Source organism: Arachis ipaensis, chromosome B07 (assembly GCF_000816755.2).
Source record: "Arachis ipaensis cultivar K30076 chromosome B07, Araip1.1, whole genome shotgun sequence".
NCBI classification, from domain to species: Eukaryota; Viridiplantae; Streptophyta; class Magnoliopsida; order Fabales; family Fabaceae; genus Arachis; species Arachis ipaensis.
In genome coordinates, this window is record NC_029791.2 from 54,985,987 (window position 1) to 55,010,025 (window position 24,039).

The following is a 24,039-nucleotide window of genomic DNA, read 5'->3' on the forward strand; positions in this document are numbered from 1 at the left end:
ACCACGAAACGTGCCTTTAAATTTAATATTAAAATTTATTTATAATAAACCATCTTTATATTTAATTAAATTGTATTTTATTAATTATTATATATAATACAACCATCCTTTTATTATAGATTATATATTAAACTACTCTCAAATAAATAATAAATAAAAAAAATATTTTAAAACACCACGTACTTTTATTATTGGAATAGAAAATAGTAATTTTTTTTATTAAAACGATTCATTGGTTAATCTGATAATCGGTTTAAAAAACGAAATTAGTTCATTTTAATTAAACATTAAAATTACCAATTTCAATTTCATCCTTACATGACAAAGATTATTACATTTGGATATTCACTGAAATTATCTTCTCTTTTATATTTTGCAAATTATAATCACAATATCACTAATTATGATAAACCCTTTGTTTGTTAGGTTTCAACAAGGATAACAACCATAAGAACGATCACAACAGAAAAACAATAATAGAGTAACAACAGCAATAGCAAGTTAGCAACAGCCAATGTGGTGCGTGATTCGTTGAGGTCCGCAAATGCTATAACTACAACATTTCATCCCCTGGACTCGCAACAACCGCAAAGTCGGAGTTCCATTAGGTCTTTGCAATCGGATGCTCTACAGAGAATTTCTATACAAAAAATCAGTTCTCTGGAAAAAGAGTTTTGGGAAAGTTCAATGGGTTCCATAGTTCCATTTACTCAGAGTCACACACCGAGAGCAAAGACGCTGGAGAATACTATGCCTACACCCTAAGCCAAACACATCCTACAATGTCGCACAATGCTAGCAAATAAAATACTAATAATATAGTGTGTTCTGTAACTTTACAAAATAAGATGATTTGAGCACAAATCCCCCATTAGGCTACTCAGCTGAACCCTCCACTTTGGGTACAGAAGCACCGTCTTCTGCAGCGGATGCTCTCTTCTGGAAAACTGACCCAAGCTGAATTCCTGCAACAGCATGAGAACTTCCTTCACCAGCCTGGCTATCAGCTTTTACCCCTTTCTTCTTCTTTGCCTCTTGTGCCCAACCAGCAAGCCTCACTTGCACATGCTCACGAAATATTGCTGCCTTAAAATGGGTTCCCATCTACAATGTGAAAATAACAGAAAATTTATGAAAAGCCAAACCAAAATCAAATATGAACAATTCATCTTGCACTTTTAATAGCTATGCAAACACACCTGTGTAACAATTGCATACAGTGGTAGGGTACTGTAGCTACATAGTACCTGGATAAATACTCTATAACCCCAACACAAACGAGAAAGAAAGAAAAATGAGAAAAGGAAACAACTGCAGAGTCCGGAATGCACAATAGTAGTAGTACTCATAATGCATCAGCTAAGATGTCTGAGTTACCCGATAATGAGCCTTGGAACTATGTAACAAACTTGTCCCATTATACAAGAGTCAAATCCATATGTAACCTGAGAACACAAGCTATAGGTTATATTCACTACAACAAAGTATAACTATCCTCAACCCAACATATACCTTTCCCTAAAACAAGGAAACTGAGAGTAAGCATACGGAATAAAGTTCACAGAAAATGTCACAAATAAAATTATGCTCACCCATATCCAAAAGAAAAATGCTATCTCAAAAGCATTTTGGAAAAGGATAAAGTGGATCAAGAAGAGGACAAAGTGGGGGCGATGAAACCAAAAGTGATCATCTGATGGTTGTACAACTAATTCACCTTCTATGGCTGCATGCTTTTCAGCTACTTCATGAGCTAGTTGCGTTATCACATGCTCCAGCTTAGTGCCAACGGCAAGTAGAAGCTAAAAGAATGCAATCCAGAAGAGGAAAGATATAAGCAGTGGAGACAAGCAAAAGGAAAAAAAAAAAAAATCATAGGGTCCTTCAACCTATCAAGTTGAAAGCACAAATATATAGACATGCCAACATAAACAGAGTTAACATGTAATATAGGCAATGCAAAAATAAAATAAAATAAAAATGAAAGAAAGAAAGAAAGAAAGAAAGAAAGAAAGAAAGAAAAGATAACAGGTCATATTCATAGTCAAATTGCAACAAACCTGAATTTAAAAGATGTTTATACCAGTCTTCTAGCAACAGGAAACCAAGGTATGGCTTTATGTTGATAGATTCAATAGTTTAATTTTACTTTTAAACAAGATACATGTGAGTTGATTGCAAAACGTCAAGTAACATTTTTTAATTCTTATGTTGAGTTAAAAAGCCAGCAAAATTAAAATAATATGGCCGTGTAAATGTTCAGGGAAAAAAATAGATGCATATGAATAAATAAAAGTTAATAATTTCATCATCATACTTACAATGAAAGGAATAAAAGCTATCCAGAAATATGTATGCCAACCTGAAAAAAAAAATATTTGTGATGCAAGGTTACACTCTTTGATAACAAGCAACATCAGAAGAAGCAATCAGATCAACTACTCCTCACATACAAAAATATATTAATCATGGTCCATCATGCTAGAAATCCATCACCAAATAACAGGATTATCCATGTCCTGATTGGTGGTAAGTAGTGTGATAGAATAGAATGGGAGAAGATGGAGTGGACTAACATAATTGTGAAATTCAAAGTAATGTTCCTGTATAAATGTTAACTAGCAATATCAGAAGAAGCAATTAGATCACTTACTCCTCCAAGGCAAAAGTATATCTGTCATGATCACTAATGCTCATCATACTAGAAATTCATAACCAGATCACACAAGATATCTGTATTTGGATTGACAGTAACTAGTTGAAATGGATAGAATGGAATAAGATGAGAATGGAAGGAAATTGAGTGGATTAATAAAATTGTTCCACTTTACTGTGTGGATATTTTTGTAAGGCAATGGAATTCTTGGATATTACAGTAAAATGTAATAATTTTGTGAAGAAAATAACTTTGAATTCACATTTCACCCGAGTTTCCCCCAAATTTTGGGTGGGGGGAGAATAAAAATGGGAAGATAAGGTGGTATTGAATGGAATAAATTCCCTCATTATCTATTCCACTCCATCCATTTTTATCACATCAAAACCATAGAATTCAGTTAATTTTCCTTCTCTTCCATTCCATTCCAGTCCACATTTTTTCACCAATTAAAACATAGCCAAGATCTCTTCCTTTTCATAACAAGAAAGGTTTTTAAATTAACTTTGTTGACCAAAAACAAATAAAATAAAATAAAAGCAAATATATTACTAGAAGATGACTGCATTTGTCAACAACACAATGTGATCAACAAGTACCAATATTTGCCATTTTAGCTCAGAGGATGATATGGCAGCATAGGGGGGAAAAGGTTTCTAGGCGTCAGTCTTTGTACGGCATAAAGTATCAGCCATGGCAGAGTTCATTAAGTGATTAAATACAAAATAAGATTATCACCCAGCTTAGGTTTTAAGTCATTAACCATACCATTGATATTGAGCAACAAGAATATGACCACAAAAACCCAAAGATACCAACTGCAGCCACAAAAATAACTGTTATTACAAAGACTCCAAGAATTTCACAACTCACAAGACAAATGGTAATCAACTTATAGAGAAATTAATTTATAGGTAAATATGATATGCATAGAAACAATAATGGACACTTACCTTATGCCAACAACCTGCTTGAAATCATCTTCAAGGGCCCGAATCATGTACTTGTGAAAATTAAACTTTGGATTCGCCTTGCAGTGGGTCTACAACAAAAATATAGCAAAGGAGAATATTATGTTCAAGCAAGGAAGCCAATGACTGGAATCAAGCTGAGACGTCATTTGCAACAAACAGGCCATTAAAACTTTACCATAATGAAACCATGCCGTAGTGTGACATAATCTGACTTTGTAACAGATCCATAAAATTGCTTAAAAAAGGATTTCTGAAAGAAACATAAAAAGATATTAGGAAAAGTAAGTAAAACAAAAAGCTTGGTCTACAAGTCCACAATGAAATTACTAATTTGTTGCAAAATCAACAAGATTTCCAGAAAGTTGTTTAAAAGAACACGAAATTATGAAGAAAATAACTACACAGTGCCACAGATGTAATCAAATAAAAAAGAAGGGACACAAATAATAAAGATGATAAAAACAAGGTCAAGCAATAGCACCAATCAATCATTAGAAAACCATGGAGATCACTAAGATATGAATGAGGTCAAGGTACACAACCACTACATGAAATATTAACATTACACTCCAAATGTTTTTAATGCCGTATTCTTTTTGTAATCTCATACAATGTATGAAGAAACTCAATTATAAGTGATTGGAAGTAAATAAACAAGACTGGACACAGATAGCTGGCAGAATACCTATGAAATACACTAATACAGCATGCCTTTGGATGCAAGTGCAATATATAAAGCTTACAGTACCAAGGATTTAAGGAATGATATTAAAAAATCTCAAATGAAAAGAAAAGGGGATTCAGCACGACAAGAATATATGTTGATTTATTAAAAGCTGCAGAACATAACGAGCTTATAAATAACTTACCAACCAACCCACTATGGCAGAATCTTTGCCAAAGCCCGAAAAGCGACCTTTGATAAAATCATGCTGCTGAACATCAACCACCTTTCGTTTCAAAACTGCATTAATCCAGGAGAGCAGGGTACGTATAAATTAGATAGCTAGTGAGGAGTTAAACAAGAATCATAACCTTTCAAATTCATTGTGGAAAGTATATTAAGATTTTTTGATAACAAAAGAAAGACTTTCGTTAAGGTGTAGAGGAAACAATACAAAGAAGTGGAAGAAGAGAGATCCTCCCGAACAAAAAAGAAAAGCAAAAGACCACTAGCATCAATGAACTGTGGCTTTCCAATCTCTCAGCTTGTCTGAGAGGGAAAATCCTTTGAAAAGTCCATACCATAGAGATGCTAAACACCTAATTCTATCCCAAACAATATGCATTCTAGCCAAATACTTCAGATAGTGGCAAATATTGAACATTGGCACAAATATTTTGTCTTTTTCTTTCTCCGAAAACCTACAAACCTCATTAAAAGAAACTGATCTAGTGATGTGGTACAATCACTAGATCAAAGACAGAAAGGCGTCATCTAGCAGATCTAAAACGTTACATAACTCAATGTACTCTCTACCGCTAAGGTTCCAAAAATAGGAAGATCCCTGTATTGAATAGAAATCCTTAATTGGAAAGTTAAAGAAGATATGCAAGGAAAAACCTAGTTGAAAGGAGCATCACCTAGAAATAAATTTCCAGGAGCAGACTCTAGAGTGAGTCACATGTGAAACAAGGTTGGCATCTCATCCATTCTAAGTATGTTAAGGTTATTAGAAGTATGGAAAGTATATTAATAAAAGAATTGTGTGTACCTTGGTCTGTTTCATAGTTCTGCTTCGCAATGGAATCTTCCCAGTGCTTCCATTGGCGAATCTATGCAATAAGGGCAACGACATTAGTAATAAAGAACGGTTTGAAAGGAGAGGGAAAAAAAGTTACTAACTCTTGCTCCTCCAAAAATAACAGTGAGAACGGAGAAGGTGACATGAACGACGGCCAGTACAAAAATGAAGATGTGCAGGTGATGCAGCGCTTCCACAGATAATAAAGGTACCTTGTTCTGAAAAAGAGAAGGGGGAATATTACCGTGAAGATTCGCAGGGATCAGGAATTTTATAAGAAAGTAGAACAGAACACGAAAGGGACAAATCAATTCAATAATACTGTGAATATGATGAGTGAGTGAAAAGTGACAAATAACGAAGCAAATGGTATGATACAAAAAAAATAATAATAAGATAATACCTTGCGAGCGCAGAATTCAGTCTTAGCGAGTGCATGTGTCTCTGTCTCTGTCCCTTGAGTCTCGGCAAGAAGGCGCCTGGGGAAAGAGAAGAAACGTTCGAAATGGAAACGGTCTTGTCCCAGTAAATGCTCCACGGTGACCTTCTCCTTTTCATCGAGGCTGCAGGGGAGCATGTGGCGAGTCACACTCGGAGGAACGCAGATTTTAGTGATGCCGTTTTGCGATACCGTGAGAAGCAGAGAAATGAAACCCAGCAGCATCAGCTCTGCGAGCCACCCAGATCTATCAAAATCAAATGGAAAAGAAACTCTAAACTCTATGTAGTTCGCCGTACCTTCTTTGATTTTCTGTAGAGCCTCGTATAGGGGCTTCTGGTTCTTGTTTTTGAGGAACTTGCCGCCGTAATGGAGGAAACGCTCGGCGGCGAGGGAAATGGCCACGATTACAGTGCAAACGGCGGCCACAACCCACGTCGGAGTGAACTCTAGATTTGCCTCCTCTTCTGCACCTCCGCCACTCATTCTGTTTTACGATGGGAGCAGTACCCACGCTGCAAATAAAACAAAACGCAACGCGACTGCGACGCGACTTACTATCTCTAATCTCTAATATAAATAATAAATAATATAAATATAAATACAGAAAAAAATTGGAATTCAATCACTCAGAGTTTGCCGTGAACTAAATGTTTGTATGATCAAGATAGTTGATAATGATTGTTAATTCGAAAATTTAAACATCTCAAAGTCTTAACTCACTTTTCATATTATTCTCTCACATGTTTATTGTTTTCATTCTTCAATTTACTATCTTCTATGCTATTTGATATTCAAAACTCTTAATTTTTACTTGTCTAATTAGAATAATTAGTCAATCATTACTTGCTTAGTCTATTAATCTTTGTGGAATTGATATTCACTCAGTGTGAGTTTATTACTTAATACGACTCGATACATTTATTAATAGTTTGTGGTGTAAAATTCGCATCACTATTAAGTCTACTCAGAAAAAAAGAGCAGATATTTTTCTGTATTGCAGCACTTATTGTATAGGTTTAAAAATAAAATAGATAATTTATTTTTGTTTTTATGTTAAAAGATTCTTTGTAATCTATAATTGTGCATTTTTTCAGATAATAGTTCAACATGTAGTTTATCTAATTTCTTTCTTAGTTTTAGATCTAAAAAATATTTTCTGAAATTTGTAAGTACCGTTTGACTTTTGTTTTCTTGAACGAGAATTTTTCTTCTATAGTCCTAATCATGTGACTTCATCGCAGTTAATTTATGTGAATAAGTTTATAATGCTAAAATTGTAGAGAAGTAGCAGAGAACTGTTAAAATTTATATTGTGATCACATTTAATGATGTTGTCCACAATAAAAAATTCCAGAGAACTGTTAAAATTTATTATTTTTAATTATTAATTTAATTATTTTATTTTAACTTTTTAATTTGATAATTTAATAATATATTTTATTTTATAATTTTAAATATTAATAATTAATTAATAACTAAAAATAATAAATTTTAATTATACCAAGCAAATAAATGGACTGGTGTTGTTTATTTATCAAGGTTCTAAAAATTGGTTCGAACAAATCGATCGAACCGTAACTGATGATATTTACGGTTTGGTTAAAAGCTATAATCATCAAATTTAAAAATCGTTGTTACAGTGTCGAATCGGTCGAAAACTGGTTGTTTGAACCGAATCAGAATTCGGCCAATTTTCAAAAATTTTTCCTAAGGGTGTCATTTTATTTCAAATTACAAAGAAATTCTCCAGTCCCTTTTTGAATTAGAAAGCAACCATAGTCTCCACTCACTTATTCACTCTCTCTTAACCAGTTAACCCTAAAGGCTTTTCTAGTCCCATGATTTATCAACTCATTATCAACACTCATTAGCCAGCCACCACCAGCTGCAGCAGGCAGCAGCTCCTACCATCGCCGAACTCCTCTCTTCGGCCAGAGCTCACCATCTCCGCCGGAATTGTGACTGACAAAGGGTGTCAACGTTGAACATCTCTGTCACTCACCTTCTCCTCACTGTGAAATCTCTGCTCGGAGCTTTTCTCGTTACCGTCACGAACTACTCCTGCTTGGCTGTCGTCTTCCTCCTCCAATTCAGCCTTAACCTCCATGGTTATGGCTTCGCACTCTTCTCTAGAATTAACCTCAGTATTACTAGGTAGAGTGTCAGAAGGGATCTCAAGGATTCTCTTGCTCAGTTGACCAACCTGTACCTCCAAATTTCTAATGGAGGACCTTGTTTCATTAATGAAACTATGGGTGGACTTAGTGAGGCTGGAGACCATAATGGCTAAGTCAGAAAGGCTCTGCTTAGAGGTCTCCATATTCCCTTTAGAAGATGGGAATGGTGGTCTGTTATTGAACCTATTCTGATTCCTACCACCTTGATTGAAACCTTACTGAGGTTTCTGTTGATCCTTCCATGAGAGGTTAGGATGATTCCTCCATGAAGGGTTGTAAGTGTTTCCATAAGCTTCTCCCATGTAATTCACCTCCTCCATGGTGGGTTGTTTAGGGTCATAGGCTTCTTTTTCAAAAGAAGCTTCCTGAGTACTGCCAGCTGCAGTTTGCATCCCAGTGAGATGTTGAGAGATCATGTTGACCTGTTGGGTCAAGATCTTGTTTTGAGCCAAGATGGCATTCAGAGTCTCAACTTCATGAACTCCTTTCTTTTGAGAGGTACCATGGTTTATAGGATTTCGCTCAGAGGTGTACATGAATTGGTTGTTTGCAACCATCTCAATGAGCTCTCTTGCTTCTGTAGTCGTTTTCTTCAAGTGGAGAGATCCACCTGCAGAGCTGTTGATAAACCCCAATTTTGTGGTTTATCTTGTGTAGAATTTGGGAGGTTTTATCAATATTTTTTGCACTTATTCATATAAATTGCATGGTTTTGTGTTTCCTTCCTAATTTTGCTTCATGGTTGAAAATATGCTTCTTTGACCCTAAAAATGCTATATTTTAATCCTCTTATATTACCATTCGATGCCGTGATGTGTTTGTTAAGTGATTTCAAAGTGTACAGGGCAAGGATGGCCTAGAAGATGGAAAGGAAGCATGAACAAGTGGAAGGAACATGAAGAATTGAGCTTTGGAGGAGCTAGCACCGATGCGCACTGACGTTGGAAATTTTTGCCAGTAAAGAATGTCATAAAAACAGTCGCGTTGTAGATATAGTTTCTAAACCAACAAAAATCCCTTTCGTGCAAACGTTTTGGTTGTCACAATTAACAAACCCCTTAAAATTGATAACCGAGTATTTAACCTCGGGTCGTCTTCTCAAAGAACTGCAGGGAAGTGTGTTCTTATTATTGGTTATGGAGATTGTAAAATTGGGGTTTCAAGAATGAGGAACGAGTAATTTAATGACAAGTAAATTAAATGGCAATTGAAAATAGACAAATACTGTAAAGCAAACTCTTGGTAAGGTATGAGAAATTAGAGGTCCTATCCTAGCTATCCTTATCAATGATGATGATGGTTGAATCCTAATTCCACTTTGTTAACCTTTACTAAGATAAAGGAAGGTCAAGGGATTAATTGGTTTGATCTTCGAGTCCTATTTATTTCCTAAGAAAAGATTGGGATTATGGAAGTTCAATTCAATTAACAAAGATAACAATTATCAATTATGTTGTTAAATTGGATAACTCCTGAGTTACTGATTTCTTAACCAAGACCAAAAGGAGAAAAATAAATCTACTTGGAATAAAAATGTCTTCAGAGTAAAAGTAACAATAGCATGAATAAGAGTAATCAATATTAAACTGAAATACCTCAAATAACGTTAATAAAAGAGTAATCTGTAACATGAAAGGATTCATAAAGTAGCTTGCAAAAGTAAATAAAAGGAATATTGAACCTGATCAAAAGAGATAATCCTAAAAGTGAATAAAAATCCTAAATCTAAATCCTAATCCTAAAGAGAGAGAGAATCTCTCTCTAAACTAAATCTAATTCATGGAAAGTGGATATTGGCGAGATCCCTCTGAATGGATGCATTCCCCCACTTCATAACCTCTGGTCTATGCCTTCTGGACTTGGATTTGGGCCAAAAAGGGCTTCAGAAATCGCTAGGAGCGTTTTCTTCAATTTCTGGTGCGTGGCCTCTGTCACGCGTCCGCGTGGGTCACGCGGTCACGTCATATTCGTTCTGCTTAAGGCGCGCGGTCGCGTTAGTCATGCGGCCGCGTCGCTGTTGATTCGCGCTTGGCACGCGATCGCGTCGTCCATGCGATCGCGTGGATGCCAGTTTCTTCAAGGACTCCGTTTTGTGCTTTCCTTCCATTTTTGTATGTTTTCTTTCCATCCTTTGAGTCATTCCTGCCTTAGAAGATCTGAAACTACTCAACACACTAATCACGACATCGAATGGAAATAAAGGTAATTAAAATAACTAATATTAAAGCATAGGAAACATGTTTTTCAGATATATCACATAATACGGAAGGAGAAGTAAAACCATGCAATTAATATGAATAAGTGGGTGAAGGATTGAATAAATCACTCAAATTAAGCACAAAATATATCATAAAATATGGGTTTATCAATCTCCCCACACTTAAACAATAGCATGTCCTCATGCTAAATCCAAGGTAATAAGTAAGGTTAAAGTGATGGAATGTCATGCAATGCAATCTAATCTAAATGCAACTACCTAAATGAATATGCATCATGCAATTCTACTTTTTTATTCGCTCACTTGTATATAAAGCTTGCATGTAGTTGAATTAATTTACATTCTCAAGGAGTCATATATGTATATATATAGCCAAGCCTTAGATAATCATAAAGCACTTTTACAATTGAGATGGAAGAAAAAAGCATTTTATGAACTTGCAAGACAATTAGATAATTCAAACAGAGATAAATGTTAATGAGCTATTGATCCCTCACTGGATTTGTGTTTACTCTCTAGTCACTCAGTGTTTATTGGGTTAATCACTCTATTCTTCTTTTTATTCTTCCTTTCTATAACTTTGTTCTTCATCTAACCAATCAACAATTATAGAATACAGTCATACCAAAAATTATGAGGTCTTTAATTAAGGTTGTAATGGGGCCAAGGTAAAGGTAAGGATATATGTATAAGGCTAAGTGAGCTAATAAGTGAATCCTTAATTAGACCAAGATCTCACCTAACATACATACTTAGTAAAACAAAACTTCTTTACCTATTTTCCCATATTTTTCCCACTTTTGGATGTTACATGCTCATGTTTCAACTTTTGTTCTTATTCCATGTGCATTGCTTTTATTTTTGTATTTGGGGAATTCTTTTGTATCCCCTTTATTAAATACTGAAATTTTTATGTTTTTTTTAATGCACATGGTAATTTAATCACTTTGATTTCTCATGAGCATGCTTTCCAAAAATTTCTTAGTTTGAGTTATTTTATTCTTTTCAACTCTTCTACCTTTTGTTTTTATCATCCATGTTCCCAATAGGTTTCCCACATTTAAACTATTCATAATTTTCTATCTTAAGCTAACCAAGGATTCAACTTGGGATTTTATTTTGTTCTTCTGCTTAAGGCTAGTAGTGTGGCTAATAGAATAAAAGGGGATTTAAAGGCTCAAGTGGGCTAACAAGGGTGATGTGAAAGGTAGGTTATTTTTGGGATAAGTGAGCTAAAATCAAATAATGGCCTCAATCACTCTTTTGGTATGTATCTATATTCTATATTCTATATTCTATAATTGGACATATAGATTAAAGTAAAGTAAAGAACATCAGAATATAAAAGAAGGGCAGAACACACAGGAATAAAAATTATGGTTTAAAGAGTTATCTTATGCTAAAAAGGGTAAACTATACTAATCAATCCACAATTTCTATAACTAATAAGTTAGAATTACAACTAAGTGGCTAAAATATGAACTAAAAATGCAAAATACAGAAATAGAGTAAAAATACATAACAGTAGCAATGTATAAATACTCAGAAAATAAAAATAAAAATAAAGAGAAAAATACAGAAAAATATCCAAAATAAAAGAAAAAGAGTCTGTAGTGGTTCACCAAGATAATACGCCAGGGATGGCGACCTCCCCACACTTAAAATGAAGCATCGCCCCTGATGCTCACTCAAGCAGGGTGTGAAGGGGTGTCATCACTGGAAGGGATGGTAGCTGGTGTCTCTGTGGTGGCTGGCTGGGGGTCTGGCTATTGTAGAGGAGGGGCTGTCTGAATGGGGATCTCAGGATCTACAGCCTGGATCTGATGTGGGACCTCTGCCTGTGGTGTCGCCTACTCGGTGTCTACCTGGGGATGGGTCTCTGCCTCGGGCGCATCCGCCTCCTCTTCAGATGCCTCAGAAGGTGTATCAGGCTCGGAGGAGATGTTGCCGGATCGTATCATCAGCTTCAGGTGCTCATAGCGTCGCTTGTTGTGACGCTCCATCTGGTCAAGTTGTCAAAACAAGCGGTGCACCAGATGATAGACAGGCTCTGTGGCAGGTGGAGGTGCAGTGGTGGTGGCAGGGGTGGATGGTGCAGCAGTGGAGGAAGAGGGGCCGGCGAATGGTGTGGCTGTGTCAGCAGTGGCAGTCAGGAATGGAGGTCTGTAGCCCAGGGCCAGAAAGTTCCTGCTGTGCGGGATAATCTTCTTGCATTCTGTAGCAGGTGGTCTCTCATCGGCATCCTCCCATGGCACGTCAGCTCGACGGCCCAGCTGGGTAACCAGATAGGGAAAGGGAAGAGTGTCTCGGATGTGGACCCTGGCCATATAGTGCCAGATAAAGCATGGCAGGTACAGGTTCTTACCCTCCATCACACACCATAGGAGGGTGATCATAGTGGCTAGTATCTCAGTCTCGTGAGTACTTGGCATAATGTAGTTGCTGAATATCTGATGCCAAAGCCGAGCCTCATCATTCAGGTAAATCCGCTTGATCCCTTTCGGCATGGTAGTGTTCTGACCCATGATCCAAGGAACTGACGAGTCAAGGGCAATCCGGGCCTTGACTGCATCCCAGTTAAAACGCATAAAGCGCATATCCTCCTTAGCTTTCTAATAGCCATCTGTCTGATCAGTCTTAGGCAGAAGTTTCAGAACCTCTTATATTGCCTCCTCAGTAACCAGAATCTGCTTCCCTCTGAGGTTCACTGCATCTAGGGAAGTTTTGAAGTAGTTGCAGTAGAATTCCCTAACCCAAGATGCATTAACCTCAGTCAGAGGTCTCTCCAGAAAGAACCAGCCTCTTTGTTTGATCTGATCAGAGGTATATTGCTGGAGTTCTTCTGGGATCTTCAAAGTTTGCTCCAGGTATAGGTTCCTGGAGTTTGCAAACACCGGATACTTCAGCTCACAGTATCAGTTTGCAAACTTTACTGAGTCATTGGCGGGAAGTAGCTGGTCGGCCTTCTCCTGCGGGGTAAAGGCTTTCTCCCGCAAGGAGGCATCATGCATGAGGTTGATGATAGACACGGAGGCTTCTCCTCTTTTCTTTTTGCCAGTAGTGGCCTTGCCTTTTCCCTTTCTCTAGAAATCTGACATTCTGAAAAACAGAAAACCAGGATATAATAAAAATAGGAAAGCAAATAAGCAAATAATCAAAGAAAACACAAAGTGGCAAAGGAGCAATAGGATAATGAATATGAGTTAAGTAAAATGGGCATTTAGGATTGTATATGAGTGAAAAGTCTGAAAAGAAGAAATCACAATCCAAAATGTAATTGAATGCAAGTTAAATAGAAAAATTAACAGCATGCCTTAGTTAGAATGTGAAAAGAAAGTGAAAGAAAAGCAATAAAAGAAGTTTTGAAAAGGTTAGGTTGGTTAGAGTTAAAATTAGTGAGTTAGTGAAAAATGGGTTAAAGTAAGAGGCATAATGAAAATAGTCTAAGTAACAAGTAATCATAGGTAGAAGCTATAGGTAACTCATATTCAAACAAGTAAAACAGTTTGATGATGATTCAAATAGAGATAAAGAAAGCAAAAATAGGAATCAAACATCAAAATTGCAGTTTAGGAAATAGGAAATCAAAGAGGATAAGAGTGCATGCCCTGGCATTCATGAATGGTTTGGTTAAAGCAGAGGAAAACAGAGTTCAAGATTCCAAAATCAAAATATGAATGAAAGTCAAAAAGATTTATAAAAATTTGGGCAGCATTCCGGCTAAAATTGTATTCTCCCGGAAAATAAACAGCAATCAAACAGTTCATATGAATTAAAAAAATCAAGCTACAGTGACATATAATGAATATAAACATGAAAATTCAGTGTAAAGAGCAGCAATATACAAGAAATACAGCATATGAACAAGATCACAGCAACAGCAGATTTGCAAATTTGATAAAAGAGAAACATGAGCAGTGCAAGTAAACAGACCTAAATCCACTAACCACATCCTAGGCTACCTATCAACCTAAAATCCACTACAACATGCATATCTAACTAGCCTAGACATGAACATAAACAGAAAAATAAGAATAAACTACGAATGGATAAAAGGGATTGCGTGTTGCGGAACCTGGAAGGCCGAATAATGAGAATAGGCAAAAAGGTGGCTGGGGGTGGTGATGATGGTGGCGTTCGGTGCTGGGCACAGCGGCTGGCGGTGGTGGGCACGGCGGCGCGGCTGTTCGGGGCAGGGGGGAAGAGAGGGTGATGGGGGTAGGGGAAGGGACGCGTGGCTAGAGCAAAAAAGGTGGTTGATGCGATCGCGTGGATGACGCGATCGCGCGGAGGGCAAAAAGAGTAAATGACGCAATCACATGGGGCAGGCGATCGCGTCGCTAAAATTTGTGCTAAACGCACGAATCCAACATCGTTTCAGTGCAACTCTCTGTCTCCTTGGGGGTGTTCGTGCAATCCATGCGACGCGGTCGCGTCGCTCACGCGGTCGCGTGGGATTGATTGTGTGCAAGTGACGCGATCGCATAGGGGATGTGATCGTGTGGGCCATTTTGTGCTAGACGCACAATGGCCGCATGATTCCAGTCCAACTCTCTGGACGTTGGATCCTTACGCCGATTTTCAGGTCACGCGGCCGCGTGGATGACCCGGTCGCGTTGGAAGTATAGTTCGCCATTTGACGCGATCGCATGGATGATGCGGTCGCGTCGCGCACCCTTTTTTTTATTTTTATATGTAGAATGCGGAATGCAATATGCAGAATGTGGTTCTTAATGTGAATGCTATGTATGATTCTAGGTTCAATAAACTAAAATAAAATTCAAAAACAAACAAAACTAAATAGAATTAAAATTGTAAAAGGAACAATCATACCATGGTGGGTTGTCTCCCACCTAGCACTTTTAGTTAAAGTCCTTAAGTTGGACATTGGAGGAGCTTCCTGTTATGGCGGCTTATGCTTAAATTCATCCAGAAATCTCCACCAATGTTTGGAATGCCAATAGCCTCCGGGGTCCCAAACTAGGCATGTGAAGCTTCTGAGCAGCTTCAAACAGATTTTCAGGCTCCCGGGGTGATGAATATCGGAATATTTTCCAGGATCCCAAACTTTGGTTTTAAATCCGCCTTCGTTTTGATCTATACTTTTCCATCTGGGCGGTTTAGAAATTAGATTCTCACCAAGATGACCAAACGTTTTCTGAGATCCATTCGATTGAACATGATACCAATCTGTGCACTTCGAGTTGAAGCGTGGAACCTTATTGAACTTTGTGCACCAGCTCTGAGTGCAAACCATTTCCCTCTTACTCTTAAAGCCGCAGAGAGCTCTAAGCTGGCCATCTGTTTCAAGCAAACCATATTCAAGTGGAAAAGTAAAGATTAAAGCTAAGGATTGTACCCACTTGAAGCTTGTATTAGGTGGTAATGGCCTTGGGATAGGTGTTTGCAGTGGTTCTGTAAGTTCTGCTCCCTGGTAATCTTCTGTGAATTCCTCCACTTCTTTGCAAGGATCTTCAAATGCATCATCACCCTGGTCAAAGTCTTCTATGTCTTCCTCATCACTCGAGTCATAGATTGAAGGTTGAGAGAAGTCTACCTCCGCATCATCTTCGTATTCACTTGGGGAAGATTCTTCGATCTCAGAGAATTCACTTGCGGATGCAAGTTCATTATTAAGAGAACTTGACTTGTGACTATCATCATCAAGGGAATTTGTGTCCTAGGTTATTCCGTCTAGTTCTTCATAAACGACTTGCCTTGGGGATTGTGCAATATCCTCCTTAACATCAACTGTAACGTCCTTGACGGAGTTCTTCTCAACTCTGGATTCCCATAGAGGTTCAGTGTCTCCTAGATCTTCAACCAACTCTTCTTCTTGTACAATGACAGCTTCTTCTACTTGTTCTAGTACGAATTCATTCTCTGTCTTATCGACTGGGGTTTCTAGTATTTCCTTCATGCTACGCTTTTTATCAGATTGTCCACATGGGGCTGTAGTTGGTCCTTGAATATTCGAGCGTCTAGAAGCTAATTAAATTATTACTTTGCTCCAGTTGTCGAATGGTTGTTTGAAGTTTATTTATTGTTTCCTTGAGGCGAACCTCTGATTCTCTGGGTGATGGATTTGGATATGACACATGGGGAAGTGGTGGTGCTTGGGAGTGAGTGGATTGGAACTGGAGTGGGAAAGGATCATACGGTGGTGAATGGTGAAAAGAAGCTTGTGAGTGTGGTGGTTCGAGGTTATGTTGAGAGGTTGGTCTATAGGCACGGGGTGGGACTTGTTGGTAGTCACAAGGTTGTCCACCATATCTATCAGCTGGGTATGTGTAACGACCCAACTCCCAGTATGCCATGGTCATACAAGAAGCCAAGTGTTACTAACTTATCCATCTTAATTATTAACTATTATTTACTATATGAGCTTGTTCCTTGTTAGAGCGATGCCAATTTTACGGGTAACTTTTTTTTATATCGTATCGTTGTGGATAACAAGGTAAAATAAACAAGCATACATTAAGAGTAATAGAAAAGCGGAATAAAGAAACATAGAAACACAACTGATAATATACATCATGTATACTATAACAAAACATGCAGCGTTTACACAAGATCAAGTCAGTTTACATCCTCGTCATCCTACGTAGCTAATATATACACGACACTTCCAGGGCCTGGCCCATACAAAAAAGCCGCTAAACAGGCACCCAGGCTAGCCTAACCACTATATAGCTCCTAGCTCTCGGGTGTACTAACACAAGTGAGAGACTAACTAACAGATAATGTCAGACTAGAGTGTCATCAAAAGAATGCCCCTTCTGCAGTCAAGCTATATCTACACGTGGCCGTTCGGAGAATCGCCGTGGGGCTCGTCCATCTCCTCATCCTGCTCTATCTCTATCTCAGGATCCTCCTCCTCCTCATCATCCGCAGCTACAGCTATACCCTCAGATCCACCAGAAATACTGTTGTCACTATGTACAAAACCATTCGCGAGCACAGGTCCGTTCGCGTATATAGGAGCTACCCTACCGTCTGGTAGTGCCGGCTCATCAGGCTGTGGAAAGTTAGGGATCGGCTCAGGGGGAAAATCCCACTCTGGTGGTATCACAGGTACGTAGTCATCAGCTAACTCAGGCTCATCAGGAATGATAGGCTCAGGTACCGCCTCATTCAAAGGTTGAGCTGGTATAGGGTGCCCGGGATTATTAGGAAAAGGATGTCCAGGTGCGTCAGGATGTAACCAGGATAAGGGAAAGTCATAAGGAGCATCAGGGTCAAAATGCGGGCTAGACAGAGGATGTTGAAAAGCTCAATTAGGTAACGCATATCGTCTAATACGAGGCTCCAAACCCATAATGAAGTAACTGTGATGTACCGGATCCTCGTAGACGTAAGGGTCCTCGAACTCATAGAAGATCACGCCCGTCTCCATCTGAGGGGGGAGAAAGGGAGAGAAAGGGGTAAGAACTGGGGAGTTCTTAGTAGGGTCGGGGTTATTAGTTACGTTCATTTATTTGATTCCGATTAGTAGATAGATATTAGAATACAATAAAGTAGTAAACAATAGTTAAAATAGATAGGAAAACAGAAAACAGAACACAAAAAGAAGAACACAAGGAAATAAAGCACAGACATAACACTCAAGCAGACAAACATAAAGAAATAGTTCACTCACAAGAAGGAAAGCAACAGAGATCTGCTCTGATTTCTCTGTTTAATCTGTGTATTTAAAGCTTATGTAAATTTCGGTATGAATAGTTAGCATGTCCCAAGTATAGGTTCATTAAGTCTATACTGAAACAATTTAACTTTTCATATAATACCTAACCTTAGTTTCAACTCAAAGACTAACTATGTTGCCCTAGTTTGTTTGCTAGTCTCTGTCTGTTTTTCTGTCATTAAAATCTTACAGACTTTTTCTTCGATTTTTATCTTTTCTTAAACTTTTATCTTTTATTTATCTTTGCCTCACCAATATGTTCTTACCACTCTCTAAGTGTTTTATGAAGGTAATTATAAGATTCTGCACTTAAAGTTGTCTTTCTAAAACTTTTACAAAAAACTGCCTTTTTCGCATTATTTTATTATTTTTATTAAAATATTATTTTTAATTAAATATTATTATTTAATATTTTATTATTATTTATTATTTTATTAATATATTTTTGAAAATTAACTTTACTTTAACCTTTAACCTTTAAAATTCACTTTTTACAACCCGGAACTTTTAATATTTCTACTTTTATCACCCTAACTTTCAGTAATTACCAAATAACCCCTCAAACACCAAAATAATTATTTCCTTGCCCTTTTATGAATCAAAAAGGTGTTCTTCATTATTCTTCACCATACTCAAAGTGTTCTTCATGTTCTTCATAAATTCTTCAGATTCTTTCTCTGTTTTTACCCGTTTTTCAGTCTTTTCAGCAACCGATTTTTACTATAATTCATAATAAATTAGCAGCCACTAAAACCCCATCTTTTCTACATGATTTCAACATAAATTGAACCTCAATTTAAGCTTAGGGTTTCATTTTTTCCAGCTGCCCAAGAACATGAACTTTAAAGCTTGAATTTCCTCAAATTTCATCAAAATTTCACCAAATTTTCACCAAGAATCAATCATATATGCAACCAATTTTTAGCACAGCCAAATTATACAATTTGCGAGACATGAAAAACATTATGAAGGTTTGACAGATATGGAGGAAGGGCTACTTGATAAGCTACTAGTCCGACTCTTTTAAGTATTTGGAAAGGTCCTATGTATCGAGGGTTAAGCTTTTTAGTTTTAAGGGCTCTACCTATTCCAGTAGTCGGGGTTACTTTAAGAAAGACATGGTCTCCCTCACTAAACTCTAAGGGTCTACGTTTATTATCGGCATAGCTTTTTTGACGGCTCTGTGCTGTCTGGATCTTCTGGCGAATCCCCTTTATCTTTTCAGTAGTTTCTTGCACTAAGTCTGGACCTAAGACACTAGCTTCTCCGTCGTCATTCCAACACATTGGTGTCTGACACCTTCTTCCATAGAGAGCTTCATATGGTGCCATCCCGATACTTTGTTGGTAACTGTTGTTGTAGACGAACTCGACCAATGCAAATACCTATCCCAACTGCCTTGGTTATCCATCACACAAGATCTTAGCATGTCTTCCAATGTCTGGATTGTTCGCTCTGATTGTCCGTCTGTCTGAGGATGGTATGCTGTACTCATATGCAATTCTGTTCCCAACGCTCTCTGGAAAGCTCCCCAGAATCTGGAAGTAAACCTCGGATCTCGATTTGAAACAATTGACGAAGGTATTCCGTGTAATCGTACGATTTCTTGAATATATATCCGTGCCAGCCTTTCTAATGTATAATTAACTCGAATCGGAAGGAAGTGCGCTGACTTCGTCAACCTGTCCACAATTACCCAAATGGCATTGTGTCCAGTTGAGGTCCTTGGCAATCCCGTGACAAAATCCATAGTGATCTGCTCCCATTTCCATTGTGGTATTTCTAAGGGTTGCAGGGTTCCTGACGGTTTCTGGTGTTCCACCTTCACCTTCTGGCAGGTTAAACATTTTGAGACATAATCAGCTACCTCTTTCTTCAAGCCCGGCCACCAGAACATTTGTTTCAAATTTTGATACATCTTTGTTACTCCAGGATGCATAGAGAATCTACTTTGATGGGCTTCTGCAAGAATCCTTTGCCGCAAATCTCCAGAGCTAGGCACACAAATTCTGTTCTTGTATCTCCAGAGACTGCTACGATCTAGTCTTACAGCTTCTGGTTCCTCTACTTTCATCTGTCTCAGCATCGTCATCATTTCTGAATCTTGTGCTTGTGCTTGCTGAATCCTAATCTTAAAATCTGGTGTTATATGCAATTGGGCCAAATGGACTCCACTTGACGTCTCAGTCATAGCCAACTTAAGGTCCTCAAATTCTACAAGTAGCTTCTCTTCCTTTATCATCATCCAAGAGATACTCAAATTCTTCCTGCTCAAGGCGTCTGCCACCACGTTTGCTTTTCCTGGGTGATAACTAAACTTAAAATCATAGTCCTTCAGGAACTCCATCCACCTTCGCTGTCGCATATTTAGATCCTTCTGGTCAAAGATATACTTTAAACTTTTGTGGTCAGAGAAAACTTCTAGTTGAGCGCCATACAAATAGTGCCTCCAGATCTTCAGAGCAAACACTACTGCAGCCAACTCCAAGTCATGCGTCGGATAATTTCGTTCATGAGGTCTCAGCTGCCGGGAAGCATAAGCCACCACATTTTTGTCTTACATCAGCACACATCCAAGTCCTTTATGAGAAGCGTCACAGTATACTTCAAAAGGTTTCTGTGGGTCGGGTAGTACTAATACAGGTGCAGTTGTTAACTTTTCCTTAAGCATCTTGAAACTTCTATCACACTCAGCCGTCCAAATGAACGGAACTTCCTTTCGTGTAAGGCTAGTCAGAGGTAAGGTTATCTGAGAAAACCCTTTAATAAACCTCCGGTAATATCCAGCTAGTCCGAGAAAACTCCAAACTTCTGTAACGGTCGTAGGTGGTTCCCATTGCACTACTACTTCAATTTTTGAAGGATCCACTGCAATTCCTCTCTGTGATATAACGTGTCCCAAAAAGGCCACCTTCCCTGTCCAGAACTCACACTTTGATAGTTTAGCATATAACTTCCGAGTCCTTAGTATCTGCAATACAGTTCTTAGATGCTCTTCATGCTCTCTTTCTGTCTTCGAATAGATGAGAATATCGTCTATGAAAACTACTACGAACTGATCAAGGTACGGACGAAAAATACGATTCATGTAATCCATGAAAATCGCAGGAGCATTAGTTAGTCCAAACGACATAACCGTATACTCATAGTGACCATATCGAGTTCTAAATGCAGTCTTCGGTATATCCGACTCTTTCACTCGAATCTGGTGATAGCCCGATCGCAAATCAATCTTCGAAAACACAGTTGCACCTTTCAACTGGTCCATTAAATCATCTATCCGTGGAAGTGGATACTTGTTCTTGATGGTGACTTTATTTAACTGCCGGTAATCCACGCAAAGTCGCATTCCACCATCCTTCTTCTTTACTAGCAATACTGGAGCTCCCCAAGGTGATGTACTGGGACGAATAAATTTCTTTCCAAGTAGCTCATCCAACTGCTTCTTCAACTCTGCAAGTTCCAATGGTGACATCCAGTACGGTGCTATGGAAATCGGTCCGGTTCCAGGTACTAGTTCAATGCTGAATTCTATCTCTCGCTGAGGAGGAAACTCAGGTATGTCATCCGGGAAAACATTAGGAAATTCCTTCACCACTCGGATTCGTTCTAAGCTTAGTTCACTATCATTCGAGCTAGCCGCTAACAGAACGTACCCCTATTACAAATATAACACTTGGATGTCCCAAACAAGCAGGGTCTATTACCATGATCTTTCCCACACTGCCTACATGCAGTATTCACCTGTGCCTGTTGGGGTCGTTTACCATTATCCTGCCTTGGTCTACCTCCGTTTCCATCCGTAGGGCGAGCAGGGATGTTACCAGCCTGTGGGTTTCTTCGCTGTGGCACACCAGGTGTCTTGAAGTTTGTCCTTCGTGGTTGCCAATTATAATTATTGTAGTTCCTTGGTGGAAATCCTTGACGACTTGCTTTAGAGGCAATTACCTTCTTAGCACATTCTTCCACTAACTTGCACTTATTAACCAGCTCAGCAAAATCTCGTATCTCCAATGGAACTACTGAACTCATCAGATCCTCACGAAGGTCCCCTTCGAACTTCAAACACTTCTATTCTTCAAAGTCAGCAGGATTCTCTTGACAGATCTTGGAGAAACGGCACAAGTCATCAAACTTACGGGCATATTCTGCAACAGTTGTGTTACCCTGTTTCAGCTGCATAAGTTCCATCTCCTTAGCATCACGAGCTGCCCTCATCATTTCCACTATCTTCCCCATGCTCATTGTCATTCTCATTTCTCACTCCAAGACGATCAACAGCCCTAGCCGCTGCTACTGCAGCCTCACGCACTGCCTCAGCCACAGCATTCATGGTAGTCATAAACGTCTCCTACTCCCTCTCGTAGTTAACATTAGGAATTCCTTCCTGTACGCCTCGTCTCCGTGAACCCATTGTGGTCCTGTTCACACCAAACAATCATTATTAAGGTGATCAGTCTTAACACTTCAAGTCAAGTGTGAACACTCCCAGAATAAAAATGCAGAGACAATCATGCAACACACATCACATAGATATCCTATAAGCATGAGACACACAACAGAGTATGCAATGAAGCATAGTCAGTCCACTCCCCAGGCTCTATTAGGAATGAACTGCTCTGATACCAACTTGTAACGACCCAACTCCCAGTATGCCATGGTCATACAAGAAGCCAAGTGTTACTAACTTATCCCTCTTAATTATTAACTATTATTTACTATATGAGCCTATTCCTTGTTAGAGCGATGCCAATTTTACGGGTAACTTTTTTTTATATCGTATCGTTGTGGATAACAAGGTAAAATAAACAAGCATACATTGAGAGTAATAGAAAAGTGGCATAAAGAAACATAGAAACACAACTGATAATATACATCATGTACACTATAACAAAACATGCAGCATTTACACAAGATCAAGTTAGTTTACATCCTCGTCATCCTACGTAGCTAATATATACACGACACTCCCAGGGCCTAGCCTATACAAAAAAGCCGCTAAACTGGCACCCAGGCTAGCCTAACCACTATATAGCTCCTAGCTCTCGGGTGTACTAACACAAGTGAGAGACTAACTAACAGATAATGTCAGACTAGAGTGTCATCAAAAGAATGCCCCTTCCGCAGTCAAGCTATATCTACACGTGGCCGTTCGGAGAATCGCCGTGGGGCTCGTCCATTTCCTCATCCTGCTCTATCTCTATCTCAGGATCCTCCTCCTCCTCATCATCCGCAGCTACAGCTATACCCTCAAATCCACTAGAAACACTGCTGTCACTATGTACAAAACCATTCGCGAGCACAGGTCCGTTCGCGTATATAGGAGCTACCCCACCGTCTGGTAGTGCCGGCTCATCAGGCTGTGGAAAGTCGGGGATCGGCTCAGCGGAAAAATCCCACTCTGGTGGTATCACAGGTACGTAGTCATCAGCTAACTCAGGCTCATCAGGAATGATAGGCTCAGGTACCGCCTCATTCAAAGGTTGAGCTGGTATAGGGTGCCCGGGATTATTAGGAAAAAGATCTCCAGGTGTGTCAGGATGTAACCAGGATAAGGGAAAGTCATAAGGAGCATCGGGGTCAAAATGCGGGCTAGACAGAGGATGTTGAAAAGCTCGATTAGGTAACGCATATCGTCTAATACGAGGCACCAAACCCATAATGAAGTAACTGTGATGTACCGGATCCTCGTAGACGTAAGGGTCCTCGAACTCATAGAAGATCACGCCCGTCTCCATCTGAGGGGGGAGGAAGGGAGAGAAAGGGGTAAGAATTGGGGAGTTCTTAGTAAGGTCGGGATTATTAGTTACGTTCATTTATTTGATTCCGATTAGCAGATAGATATTAGAATACAATAAAGTAGTAAACAGTAGTTAAAATAGATAGGAAAATAGAAAACAGAATACAAACAGAAGAACACAAGGAAATAAAGCACAGACATAACACTCAAGCAGACAAACATAAAGAAATAGTTCACTCACAAGAAGGAAAGCAACAGAGAATGATGCGCATACAAGAATGATGCATGTCTAGCCCTAGTACAGGCCATGAGCTCATGTGTCGGTTAGCACCTGCATTCCCGACATTTATCCTGTCACGAGCTCACGATTTCCCGGATACGATCTTCCGTTCAAATAAATGCG

General features: G+C 38.7%; 1 protein-coding gene and 1 long non-coding RNA gene across 3 annotated transcripts; one reads left to right on the plus strand and one right to left on the minus strand.

The window, feature by feature from the left end:
- LOC107609079 (MLO-like protein 1) lies at positions 449-6,384 on the minus strand. Of its 2 annotated transcripts, none has more exons than XM_021105874.1 (13): positions 6,114-6,384; positions 5,779-6,044; positions 5,588-5,593; positions 5,346-5,406; positions 4,500-4,594; positions 3,806-3,880; positions 3,610-3,698; positions 3,425-3,474; positions 2,322-2,362; positions 1,593-1,802; positions 1,378-1,445; positions 1,200-1,260; positions 449-1,104 (listed from the first exon to the last, which is right to left on the minus strand). In XM_021105874.1, exons 1-13 carry the CDS (start codon positions 6,298-6,300, stop codon positions 877-879), a joined length of 1,437 nt encoding a protein of 478 aa, XP_020961533.1. In that variant the 5' UTR covers positions 6,301-6,384; the 3' UTR covers positions 449-876. The 2 variants fall into 2 exon arrangements, with proteins under 2 accessions (XP_020961533.1, XP_016166390.1); XM_016310904.2 differs by having other exon boundaries at positions 5,477-5,593.
- Positions 1,198-2,140, plus strand: LOC110264214. Its single transcript, XR_002349945.1, has 2 exons — positions 1,198-1,335; positions 1,374-2,140. It is a non-coding gene; the product is annotated as an uncharacterized LOC110264214 (long non-coding RNA).